This window comes from Tinamus guttatus, unplaced genomic scaffold, assembly GCF_059628265.1.
Source record: "Tinamus guttatus ecotype Peru unplaced genomic scaffold, ASM5962826v1 Tinamus_guttatus_pri_ptg000386l, whole genome shotgun sequence".
Lineage (NCBI taxonomy): Eukaryota > Metazoa > Chordata > Aves > Tinamiformes > Tinamidae > Tinamus > Tinamus guttatus.
This window is the reverse complement of record NW_028288920.1, coordinates 298,730-311,211: the sequence shown is the minus strand read 5'-3', so window position 1 is coordinate 311,211 and position 12,482 is coordinate 298,730. Positions and strand designations below refer to the sequence as shown.

Sequence of the window (12,482 nt, the reverse complement as noted above, 5' to 3'; positions counted from 1 at the left end):
GTTATTTCCATAATTGCCATTTGTATCCATTACTGAAGCTGTCTGGGCTTCCACATTCACTCTTCAGGTTAAATATAACTTTTGTGCTTGGCTAAAACTCTCCAAGATGCAGCATTTTTTAGTACTCCACCCAACTCCCAGTTTGTGTTGGATTTTTTGTTTTTTTTCCTTATTGCTAATAGGACTTGACATTTTTCCATCCACCAGGTCTTCAGGCCTGCCCCTCAGTTTTGTGCATTTATCCTGTGGTATAGATTCCAGATAACTATCTAGACTTAGAGCACCCGTGACTCCCACCTTCTAGACTAAGATTTCAATAATCTCCCCACTGGAAATCCGCCATTTGGGATAAAATCCTTTTTACAGGCATAGTTTTAATCCCCCACCCTTATTTTCTGTCGATACTTCCTCTATAAAGCTGAATTATTTATGGTGTCTTAAATAACAGCATTCTTTGCTCAGCGGCCGCAGGGGGGGATCGTCTCACCGTGGGACGTTTTCCCTCTTGCTGATGGGAGTGCAGTTTTTTGGGAATCTCTCCAGAGCGGAACCTGACCGTGCATATCAAGCCCCAGCTCCATGGTCTGAAAACGCAGAGATTTCTGATCCCGACATCTCTGGTTTATCCGTGCACAGCTTGGCTAATGCTTCCTGCTCTGACCTCATTCTCCTTTGAGAGCCTCCAACCGTCTTTTTCCCAATATTCCTGTTTTTCTTGAACAATACGTATCCTTTAACACCCGGCCTCCAGTTACAGTCTCTCTCCATTCCGTAACAAATTCTTTCTGCCTAATTTCTTTAAGGTAATTTGGACACTGGCTCTATGAGAAAGCTGCTGGACTCGAGGGATTTCTGTGGAGGGCTGGAAAAAGTGAGGGAATGAGAGCAGGAGCACAGGAGGGCCTGACTGCTCCGCTGGTTGGATGAGTCTTAGGGCTCTCCATCACTTTTACAACGGGTAGCAGTGAGTTGAGAAAAACATCTTCACATTGAGGTATCTAGACAGTTAAAATCCTGGTCCAAGTAAATTTCGCCCAGGTCTCTGTAACTGCCCTAGAGACAGGGTTAGAGGCAATGGGTGCAGGCTGAAATACGGGAATTTGCCCACAGTTCCCAGCTTTCTTCCTCCCCATGACAAGGGTCACCTCCAGCAAGTGAGTTCTCGTTCCTGCAGCACAAATAAAACAGGAGAAATCTGAGGTCAAGGCCAGCGAAACGCTTTTTGTCCCAAGAGAGTGCAGACTAGTAAAGTCCATTTTCCTTTTTCGGATAATAAGCCATCTATGAGCTTAATAGGTGAGGATTTTGGATCTTGTTCACGTGCACACCCGTGTGGTCTCGGTGAACATGTGCTGTGCAGTGGCCTCTACAGAACACAGGGTCGTTTTGGAGCTAAATGATTCTAATGGATTAGATCTTAATTGATGCTTTTACCATGTGGAGAGCAATTGAGAATTTTCATTATGTAAAAATGAAAAAAAAAATACTAAAATGACTAAAACTTCAAGTAAAAAATTCCCCACTTTGAATGTACCTTGGGGAAAAGTCTATAGCTTGTAGTGTATAGCTTACGTATGGCAAGCAGGGTGAAGAGCTGCCGTGCTCGCCGAGCAGCGCGTCCCCTCCTCCTGCTTGCAGAGGTCACCCCGCCGCGCGCGCTGCGGTTTGTGCTGTTCTCTTGCAGACGTCTTCTCCCAGGTGTCGGACTCCAGCGGGCTGCTCGTGTTCGCCAAGTTCGACCAGTTCCTGCGCGAGGTGCTCAAGCTGCCCACGGCCGTGTTCGAGGGGCCCTCCTTCGGCTACACGGAGCACGCGGTGCGGACGTGCTTCCCGCAGCAGGTACGGGCCCGCGCGGCCCCCGCGCCGCTCCTCGCGCTCCCGCTTCCCGAGAAGGGCCCGGACCTCTTCACCGGAGGGGTTTGGCGGGAGCAATGCGCAGTATTTCAGCAGTTTGGAGAAAGTCTGCTCAATTATAGGTACTGCATCTAGGCCTCCAGGCGGTGGAATGGTGCCAAATCCTTTATGTTCACCCGTTTTCACAGGCCTTTTTTGTACCCGTGAGAAGAGTGACAAGGGAAAACTCTTCTTTCTGTCCATAACATGAAACAGCCTTTCACTGCTTCCCCCTCAGCTCTTCATGTTTCTTGGTGTGTTGAGAGCTGGTTGAGGCTGCACAAAAATAAACTGATTTAAAGAACAAGCTGTGCACAGACAACCTATTTAGCTCTTGTGCTTGTTAGTATGACTGCGTTTTTTCCAAAATATTTCCATTTCATGTAATTTTTTGAATGAATGTAGTAATACTGATCTTAAAAGGCCTCCCAGAGACTACACTTATCTCTACATTTTAGTTGTAATTTAATTGTTTTGAGTATGTGTTTCTAATCCAAGATAATGTTAGATAGTGTAAATAAGCCTTAAATCAACTGTAAACGTGAGCCTAGATAATCTTATGTCCAAGCTATTTTACATCTGAATCTAGATTCTGGTCATGTTCTGGAATAAATATATCTGAAATGCTCAGAATGAGGGTTTATAGTCGCTTTTCCTAAACTTCAGCTGATTGGGAATTAGTGTATTTGGAGTGCGACTCAATAGGAAACAGCCCCGATTGAGGAGATCAGGGCCACAGCTCATCCGCGTTGGTGGGGTTGGGATTTGTCCCCCCGAGCCGCAGGAAGCTTCGTGTGCGCGTTGGTTCCCTTGGGAAGAGGCTTTGCCGTGGTTTCACGGAGCAAAGCGCGGCGCCCGGAGCGGGGGGCTTTTCCGTGGGCCCGCTGGAGCGCGCTCCCAACGCCGTCCCTACGGAGACGGGAAGCGCGCGGGCCTGAACGCCATTCCCGGTGCTCCTGCGTGGCGGTCAGGATGTGCAGTCTCGTTCAAAACGACTAAGAAAGATAAGATATGTCTGATATGTTGAGCTGGAGATGTCTATGCAGATAGGGATCATGTTGCGATACTGCCTTGTGTGTAAGGGTGGTGTAAGCACGCAGTGATAGAGCCGCAGATTAAGTCGCTTAATTAGAGACGCCTGGAAATACAAATGAGGTCTAACACACCCCTGTTTGATGCAATTTCCTTGGGTCGCAGTGAAGGAACGTGTAAATCTCCGGGCTGCCTCGGGGATGTAGTTTTGTGCCATGCCTTGCGGAGGAGGGGACACGCGGTAACGTCTCGTTGCAGCCGTCACAGTGTCATTGCAACGACAACTGCCTGGGGTTTGGCCACTGAAAGGAGCCCGTGGTATTCCCTGGAAGATGAGAGTAGCATTGGAATGCTGTAGCAGCGTTGGAACTTTTTTTTCAAGCTCCTCTGACTTTGAAACATTAGGAAATATTACCCTTAAAATGCCCCATTGCTGACTTCCTTCCCCTCATGATTTAATTTTATCTTTTTTGAATATAACTCAGATTCTCCCCTTACCTCTTGTTTGTCTCTTTTTCTCTATTTAAAAGAGCAAATACTGCTTAGATAAGATGTGAATATTAGTTGTAATTGCTCTTTTTCTGTGTGCATTTCTACATCTCCATACGGCCTGGGTGTTCACAGTGCCATTTTCTGCATTGCTGACTAAACTCCTCTCCCATTTCTTGTTGTATCACTCTTCAAAATGGGAGTTTCAAACTGCAGTTCAGGACCCACTGACCAGCGAGTCCTCTGTTTTGTGGAACTTTCCGTTCAGCTGCCTCTCATTAATTTCCTGGGATTATCCTGTGTCCATGCTAATACCCTCTCTGCAGCATTACTGTTTGCCTAACAGAGATGGAAACTTCCTGAGCAACAAGGCCGTGATTTTTATCTGTTCTTTATAACACATGATATATTGTTGGCACACAGAAACTGAATCAGCCAAATTTAGGCTGACATAATTATAAGAAAAGTCTTAATTTTATATGACACAAACTATGGGCTACTTCTCTTTTCTTTCTTTGCAGAAAAAGATCACGCTGAACATGTTTTTAGACACGCTGATGGCCGACCCGCCTCCCCAGTGCCTTGTGTGGCTGCCCCTCGTGCACAGACTTGCCCACGTTGAAAATGGTAAGTGGGAATATTTTGGTTTTTGAAAACATCTGGTCCGAACAAAGTGCCCGTTATGGGAAAAGCCAGTGTGTTTCCATGTAACCGAGCACTTAATGCCCTCCTTGTTCCCGCTGTAACAGTATCGGTCCCAGGGCGCCTGGCCCGGGGCTGAGCCGGAGTGACGGGCGCTCCGTGCTCGCCGGGGCTGATTGCCCTGGAAATCAATTACCAGCAGCAGAGCAGCATTAGCTGGAAACAGGCATTTCCCCAGTTAGAGCTCTCACGTCTCTTGTAGCGAACGATGACAAGAGACACGACAGAAGAAAAGGTGTTCTCCAAGTGCTCGTGTTCATTGTGCAGCCTTTCCAAAAGCCTCTCCCTCGCGCCGTCCTGCCGAGTGTGAGCTCCCAAAGATGCTGGTGCCCCCACGGGTCTGTCCTGAGCAGCATCCGAGTGCACCGTCCGCTCCTGTGTTTTCAGCACGGGAGGTAATGCTGCTCTCCTGCACCGTCAGGTCTCCTCTTAGCTCGAAACTCCCCTTATATTGCCCATCAAAAGTAATTAAGGAGCAAGAAGTGCTGGAAAACTGAAGATTAAGGGAGGGTAAATGCAATAATAATAAGGTATGAGGGTGTTTGGTTTTGTTTTAACATTGCATAGATGTTAGTGCTTTGGAGGCCTTGAGCAGCCTGCTCTGGTGAAGGAGAACCCTGGCTGACGCGGCTCCGGAACGTCTTCCTGCAGCAGAATGTGCTCTGCACGGCTCTGCCAAACGTGTGTTGTGCCTAGTGAAGGGGCAGCCTGCCTAATTCACTGTGCACTCGCACGCCCTGGCTGGGTGTGGTGTTTGCTATGTGATTCTAGAAAAGAAAAACTCCTCTTTTTTCCCTCTCCTTCCATAAGCCAAAGTTCATCTTCTGCTTCCTTTCCCGCAGACTAAAACCATGTTAGCATCCTTAGAATCCTTAGCCCTGCCAGTTGCCACCTCTTTGTCAGGTTAAGGAGCGGATACACGTCTCGGGGTGTATAAACCTCCTCTTTTTGACACCCAGGTGGATAAAATCTGGGCTCTAGTTCTTGCCCAGCTATTTCTAGGCACAGCTTTGGGACCTGGGCAGCCTGTCTGCAGCTCAGTGTTGAGGATTTCTCTCCCGTGCTCTGTCCCCAGCTCAGTGTTGGGGATTTCTCTCCCGTGCTCTGTCCCCAGCTCAGTGTTGGGGATTTCTCTCCCGTGCTCTGTCCCCAGCTCCGTGTTGGGGATTTCTCTCCCGTGCTCTGTCCCCAGCTCAGTGTTGGGGATTTCTCTCCCGTGCTCTGTCCCGTGCCGTGTCGAGGCATTGCCCTGGTTCTGGTTTGCTCCTCTTTGTGGCGTTTGCTGTCTCGTCCCCTCGGAGATGCCTGCGTGAGGGTTTCCTCAGGGTGGGGGCAGCGCTTCAGCAGCCTGAGGCTGTGCTGCTCCGTGCCCCGTCGTTCTGCATTGCAGCTTCTGGTGCTGCCCGTCCCTCTTGCTCTGTATATTTGCAAACATTTACTGTCCATTGTGACAGTAAAGTGGTTTTTAAAAGCGGTTTTTAATGGAATGTGGGGGGAATCACATGATGGAGACAGATCTTTGGAGAAGAGGTGAGGAGGCTGCTGTCCTGCCTCCTCCTGCAGCCTCTCAGGCTGCACTGCTGAGGGCCACGCTTTGCTTTGCTTTCCTCCTCTTCCTTCCCCTTCTCGTTCGTACAAACTCATGCTTGAAGCAAAACACGTATGGTAGACAAAGAAAGGCAGGAAAAGGCAGCAGGATTATCGTGCGAGTTATCCGTCGGCACGGAATTGCAGGGCAGAGATCATGTTTAAAGGCGGCGCCTGGGCACGAGTGGAACGGTGGCGAGATCCGGAGACAAGGCAGCAGGCTCATCGTTCTCCGACTTGGAAGCAGCCAGCAGGAATTCCTGGATATCCAGGATAACATTATCCTTGCAGGTTAGCGGGGAATCCGCAATCCCAGCTCCGCAGCGGGAGCTGCTGCTCAGTGCCCTGTCCTGATGGGCGCTGCTGAGATCTCCCTGCTCCTGCATTTTTGTCAGTCGTTCCCTAAGTTTAACATCTCCAGGGATGTTCTCCAAAGAAATGTAGTGCCTAGGTTTAGCACTGGGATAATGCTAATCTTCGTGCCATTAGAACGAGTTTGCTGGTTCTCAGCAGCCCCCTCTGCGCTGCCTCCCTGGCTGCATCCTGAGCTGTGGTGCATTGAAAACCCTGCTCTTCCCCCCGATTTACTGCGCCTGGGGGCTGCTGCTGGGAGCCTGAGGATGGAGGTGGCAGAGGGAGGCGCTTGGGATTAGCGGGAATGCGGTAGGAAAATAGACGTGGAGCTTCAGCTCCGCTTGTGTCACCAAGGAGGAAGCAAGTTGGAGGCGATGAAAGGATCCGTTGTCCATCCCTGCGGAAGGACGGTGCAGCTGGCCGGGATCGCAAGTCACCGTGGAACCAACAACAACAACGGCCCGAGATGGAGAGCGGAGAAAAACGGGTGTGAAAACTCCTCACGAAGACAAGCTTTGTAGACTAATGAAAATACAGAGCCAGGGGGATGGTTAAGTGTTTACTTATGTTCTGTGGAAGTCAGTGTAGGCTGTTGCAAATGGGGAATGATGCTGTAAATCTGGTCGCGTGGTGCCCGTGCTGAGGGCAGCGCAGGGCTGCGAGGCCGGGCAACGTGCAGATGTTGTTTGCAGCAGTGCAGAGCGCTGGGTTCGTAGGATTTTTCTTGACTCATTAACAATTTAGCCCTTTCCACAGCTATTTGACAGTTCCGTAAAAATATTTGTATGGACTTGGCGCTGCCTTTATGGAGCATGATTTTACTATAGGAAGCTGCACAAATGCCTGCCACCTTTCAGGTGGAAACTCTTCCAGAAAGTAGATTAAACCATAAAACTACCCAGTCAGCAGTGCTGCTTTAAATCCAGATCATTGCCTGTTTTGGGAAATGTGCTGGGTTGGACTAACACCTTCAGTCGGGATTTTGTCACCTGCACAGGCAGCCTAAAACCACCTGTATGATTTTGAGGATCATCACCACAAATGCTCTCTAATCCTTAGCTCATATTTGGTAGCGGGCTGCTCCCACCAATACTGTTTCTTTCTCAGATACCCTCTGCTATTTTTCTAATTGTGGCCAGCCATCAGAGCCATCTGCCGCGTGCTGCTCACGGCCCCTCTCGTTGATGCTGTCTGATGCTCGCTGTAGGTCTCTAGAACTAGAGAAACACGAAGCTTTTCTATCTTTACAAGAGGAAATCACAACTGCAGCTTTTTCTGATCCTCATCTCTAATCCGATACCAACACCAGGTTATGAAGCTTGAACCCTCTCCTGGACCGCAGCTCTGTAATTGCTGAATAGTGCCAGAAAGGAGCAATGCACTCAGAACTGCCTCGTGGAGAGATGTTAACTTATTAATTTAAACAACACGTGCCATTGCCAGACATTATCCCATGGGAAGGTCACCTTTTGGAGCAAGGTGGTCCGCTTGGTTTAGGCGCCAATGAGAAAACCTTCTCGGAAGGTGGTCAGCGGTACGAGCAGGGCAGTCTGTGCCCGAGAGGATTCGCTCTGGGCTCCTCGACACCGACCGGTCTTCACGGCGCCAGATCCGCAGCTCCCTAAGGATGAAGTCCGTCGGCATTTGAATTTCTTCATTTCCTGTGGTGAATGTTCTGCGTTCCTTGAGGACGTTGAGTGTTCAATCCTGCCTTGAACTATGTTGTTGAATGCCATCAAACTCCGTAGGTGACCAGAATGTGCTTTATCTTCTCCTCCCCCTCTGGTGCCAAGTTTTCATTTCTCTTACCGGAAGATGTGCCATGGATTTGCGAGCTCTTGTTGAGCTGTATAGCTGCACTGTGCCTTTGCATGAGAAACACCTTGTTGTCCCGTTAACTCAAAGGCAAAATCGATCCAGATGGAAGAAAGTGTGACCTGTTAGCACGCTGTAGCTTGGATCTCCCTTCGTTTGGAGCAGGCCTCAATGGTCCCGTGACACCTCGACCGGAGCCCAGCCGGGTTTCATGTGCTTCCCTGGGATCTGCTCTGCTGGGATTCTAGCCCGGATGGGAGGGCAGCTGCTCCACATCGGGCATGCAAACAGAGCAGGGGTTTGTCTTGCCTAAGGGGTCTGCTCAAGCCGAGTTCCCTTCCTCTATGGACACCTGGTCAACCCTTACGGGCTGCAGGGTGTAGGTCTTCAATCTTGATATGAACAACGACATTAACCAAGTGAATTGGTGAAGGAGCAGCCTTCTGTGCACGTCAGAAGTCATGATTCCTTCCCGAGGGAAAATGCAGAAAATTATGGGCACCCGGTGGGTATTTGGTTAATCTGTTCTGATGTACTGAATCCCCAGAGCTCAGTCAGTATCTCGGTAAGCGCGTCTTGAAGAGCAGCAGCTGGGTGGTTCTCACCAAAGGGTACGTTCAGGTTGTGGACGAAGCGTCGAGGCTGCCCGTGCGCCTCTCCTGTGCATCAGCGCTCACAGGTGGCAGCTGCAGCAGCCGGGTTCACCCTGTCGTGGTGCCGAGTGTCCCGGGATGGCATCCGTGTCCCACCGCGAGCCAAGGTTTGGTGGCCTGGGGGAGCAGGGCGCTCCGTCCAGCTGGGACGCCGTCGGGGGACGCCCTGAGGGCCTCAGCAGCCTCCCTCGTGTACAGGAGAGCGAACCCGCTCACGTCGTGCAGTTATTTTGCTGCAGGTGCTGAACTGTGTTTGCAAACAGGCTGGCACAGCTGCAGAGAGAGGTTTTCGTGGTCATGAAACGGTTGCATCGCAGTGCAATCTACAGGAGAACTTGAAGGTTTAACAAGATAATTTTGGGGTCTCTCCTCATGAACCCCCTGAAGCTCAGCCAAGGCCAGAGCAGAGCCCTGCACTAGGGGGAATGACCCCCTGCGCCCGGGCGCGCTGGGGTGACCTGCGGAGAAGGACCTGGGGTGACAGGAGCCGGCGAGGGGCCCTTGCAGCAAAGGGGCCGTCCCCGTCCCGGGCTGCGCTCGGAGCGACGCCGGCGCCGGCAGGATCCTGCAGCCTGGGAAGAGGAGCCTGGGGGGTCCTACGTGTCTCTATATGTAAGAAAGCCCTGCTCCATGCTGAGAGGGGCAAGGCCGGAGCAGGGTGCAGAGCTTTCCTGCTTGGAGGTGCCAGGCCCTGCCTGGCCCTGGGCCAGCTCCAGCTGTCCCGCTTGGGACAGGGTCAGGCTAGAAGGCTCCAGAGGTGCCTCCCGTGGTGCTAGACACGACTGCGATGGCGACCACATTCACTTGGTCCCTGGCATCCTCTGCAAGGAAACACTGTTCTCCCCTTCAACCACGATCTGCAAATGATGTTTTTCTGGTAAAACACGCTCAATCCATATCCTTTAAAATCATGCATTTACTACGACTTCCTTGGCCACATTTCCTTTCATTATCATTACTCGGTAATCTTGTTCTGGACTCAGGTTTTGGTTTACACCCCCGTGTCGGAGGGCAGAGCTCTTCTCTCCCACCCCTCCCTTGCAGCCGGGTGCCGGCGCTTCCCAATTGCGGATGTGCCCGTTCCTGAGCGAGGCCATCGCTGCCGAGCCGCGTCGGAGGCAGCGCCCGGCGATTTCCTCCCTTGTCTTTGCAAGTCACATATAGTCAAAAGGCAGTTAAGCTCTGGACTTGTTTTACTGGAGAAAAAAAACATTTATAAGTAAAAGGGAAAACTCTTCTCTCCCAAGGCATCAGACAGAATCCCCCTGGTTCCTGCTGTGCTGCTCCAAGCAAACAGGCCGGCTCGTCCCGTTGCAGAGCCATCCTCTCCATTGCGTGTCCACGTGCAGCGCAAGCTCGTGTGTTTTTATGGACGCGTGCAAACCCCCTTCCTTACGCTTCTGTGCATGGGATCTTTGTAAACTGGAGTGGAAGGAGGTTGCAGGCGGCGTTCTTTTTCCTCTTCCATTTGTAACAAAGTGGGAAAAAAACAGAAAAAAAAAATAGCTGTAAGAAAAAAATTGTTTTTTTTTTCATTTAAATGTGCCTTTCCTGTTCTCTGGAGTTTACATTCACCTTCCTGGAGGTACCTTGCTAGGTTCAGGTTCTCCGGGGTGGAGACCGTGTCGTACTCCAAACGCAGTAACTGAACACGGCTCCGGCGGAGGAGGTTCCCGCTGCAGGACGCTCCGCACGGAGCGCGTCGTCCCAGGCCCTTGGGGTTGCTCGAGCTGTGGCTGCCCTCAGTGCAATCAGTAAATCTGGAGCTTCCCTAGAAGCTCCGAATCATTCCAGCAAGTTCTGAAGGGGGTTGAGAGCTCCCGCGGGAGGGAATTCCATCAATCCCGTGCTTCCAGGTCAGTCTCTCCTATGGTGCTGTGAGCGTATCGCCGTCATCCATGGGAAACTAATGCCCTGTTTCTTTATTAGGATTATGAGACAGGATGTTTTTATGATTACTAGAAAGCCAAAATGCTCTGGGTTTTCTCTTGAGAGGCCCTGGGCATTCTCATGGTGCTCTGCACGGCCCTTGCTTTTGTCAGTAGGTTTAAAAAAAAGCTCAGTAGGAAAGAAATGTATTGGTAGAGTCTTCCATACATACAAGTAATTTCTTTTAAAGAAGAGTATCCTGACTTGAGGCTGCCCATCAGTTGGAGCCTTTTACGGGATGCACATTATTTTAGAGGGGTTTCTGACTGCAGAATTGTCCCTCTTCATAATCATCTGCTGCTCCACAGGCTCCATGGATCACAGGTGGAAAAGCAGCATCCTGCAGCAGGGAGGGAAGCGGAATGTGTTTAGTCCCAGAAATCTGGGTTTATTTAGAGAAGTTTTTTATCGTTGCTCTCATAATTCACATACAGACTTGAGGTTTTTTTCCCAACTAATTTTGGGAAATTAGAATTTAAGACTCATGATTTAGAGGGAAGGGGCACAAAACCTTACAGTGTCTCTTCCTCTCTTCATCTGTATTTCTTCTCCCATCCCCAAGCAGAGGGTGTGTTTTAGTGTGTACCTCGTTAATTGTCAGCAAATATCTTGGGAAGATGTGTATTTTAATAGCTTTTATGCATCTGAGATATCCTGGGAATTCCAGGCAGCAAATCTGCTCTTAGTGCTGAGCACGGGGCTACCCGGCCACAGGGCAGGATGCAGGAGCGAAGGGTGTTTGAGTGTGTTCTCAACTGGTAATTGAGACCAAGGAGGCCACCTTCCCTCCTTAGTCAACAGGAAGATGGAGAGTCCTGCTCTAACTTGTCACCCAAGCAAGTTTCTCCCTGTCACTGATTCAGGTAAAGGTACTAAAGTTCTCTTTCCAGTGGCTTGAACAGTTTCCATGGAAAAAATAATGAAAACCTGGAACTTGGCATGTATACTACCTGCATTTTACATAGCAAAGTTGTGTAGAGCAAGTCCTGTCTTGTTAACAGACATAGCTGTTAGTAGCACATGTAAAAGAATAATTGGAAGATAGATGTTAAATAAAGGTTTGCACTTGCAGTCATGGCAAGTTCCCCCAAGTATTTCTCTTCCAATATGAAGCATCTTAGCCAGAGTTTCAAACAATTATTTCTTCCAGGTCCTCTCCAAAACATATTTGTACCAAGTTTAGATGTTTTTAGTCCCTCTTCACCCTGCTTTACCTTTCTGTGTTTGTTATCTCTTCTGTGATTTCTCCTCTTGTGTTTTGCAGCTCTCTTCGGTTCCCCTTAGCTTCCCGGTTGCCTTTTCCAGCGTCGTTTGGGATTCCCGCTGTTCTCCTTGGCTCCGTTGGCCACCCTGTTTCCGCAGCATCGCTCCCGTGGGCTTCTTGCCCCCAGGCCAGGGCCTCACGTTCGGTCCTGCCTCTCACCTGACTGAGACAGCTGAAAATTAGGGTCATTTTAAAGCACATAGCCAAAATACAGGCTCAGAATTTTCCTCTAAAGCTCTTTTTCATTATTTCACTTTAATAATCTATCCTGTACATCACTGTCATCTTCTAGAAGCCCTAATTTTATCCCTTCTCCCCCCAACCTGTGACAGCCGTTGCTCAGAATAAAAAGCCTGGTTTTGGCATCGGTAGCTGAAGTGCGAGGTGAGATGATGCCCAGACAGGACACGATGTGGTGTCTTCCTCCAGGACATGGAAGAAAATGGGATTTGGGGTGATGCTTGAGGAGTTGCCGTGGCTGGGAAGCAGGAACGAGGGGCTGTGGCTGGAGCGGGAGAGGAAGAGGGTTTGGAGGGGCCCGAACTGCAGGAGGGGGCATCAGGTCAGCCTTGTGGGGGACGAGAGAGTGACGGCGAGGAGAAAACGTGGTCAGATTCACCCCTTCAACAGCCAAGAAGCCAGGTCTTGCTTGTATGTTCAGGTGGGAGAGCTGGGGGGACAGCTCTCCCCGCGCAAGAAAGAGAAAAGAGGCCGCGTGGGTGCGAAGCCTGAGGTGAAGCACAAGGTGGCACGAGAAGACCTCT

General features: G+C 50.1%; 1 protein-coding gene across 1 annotated transcript in view; it reads left to right on the top strand.

Annotated features, from left to right (window-relative positions):
• Window positions 1-12,482, top strand: part of DTNB (dystrobrevin beta) — a 117,051-nt gene that overhangs the window by 11,065 nt on the left and 93,504 nt on the right. The window contains exons 5-6 of the mRNA XM_088530763.1: window positions 1,685-1,839; window positions 3,936-4,041. Of these exons, the coding sequence (XP_088386889.1) occupies window positions 1,685-1,839; window positions 3,936-4,041 (261 nt within the window). The remainder of the gene's footprint in view (window positions 1-1,684; window positions 1,840-3,935; window positions 4,042-12,482) is intronic.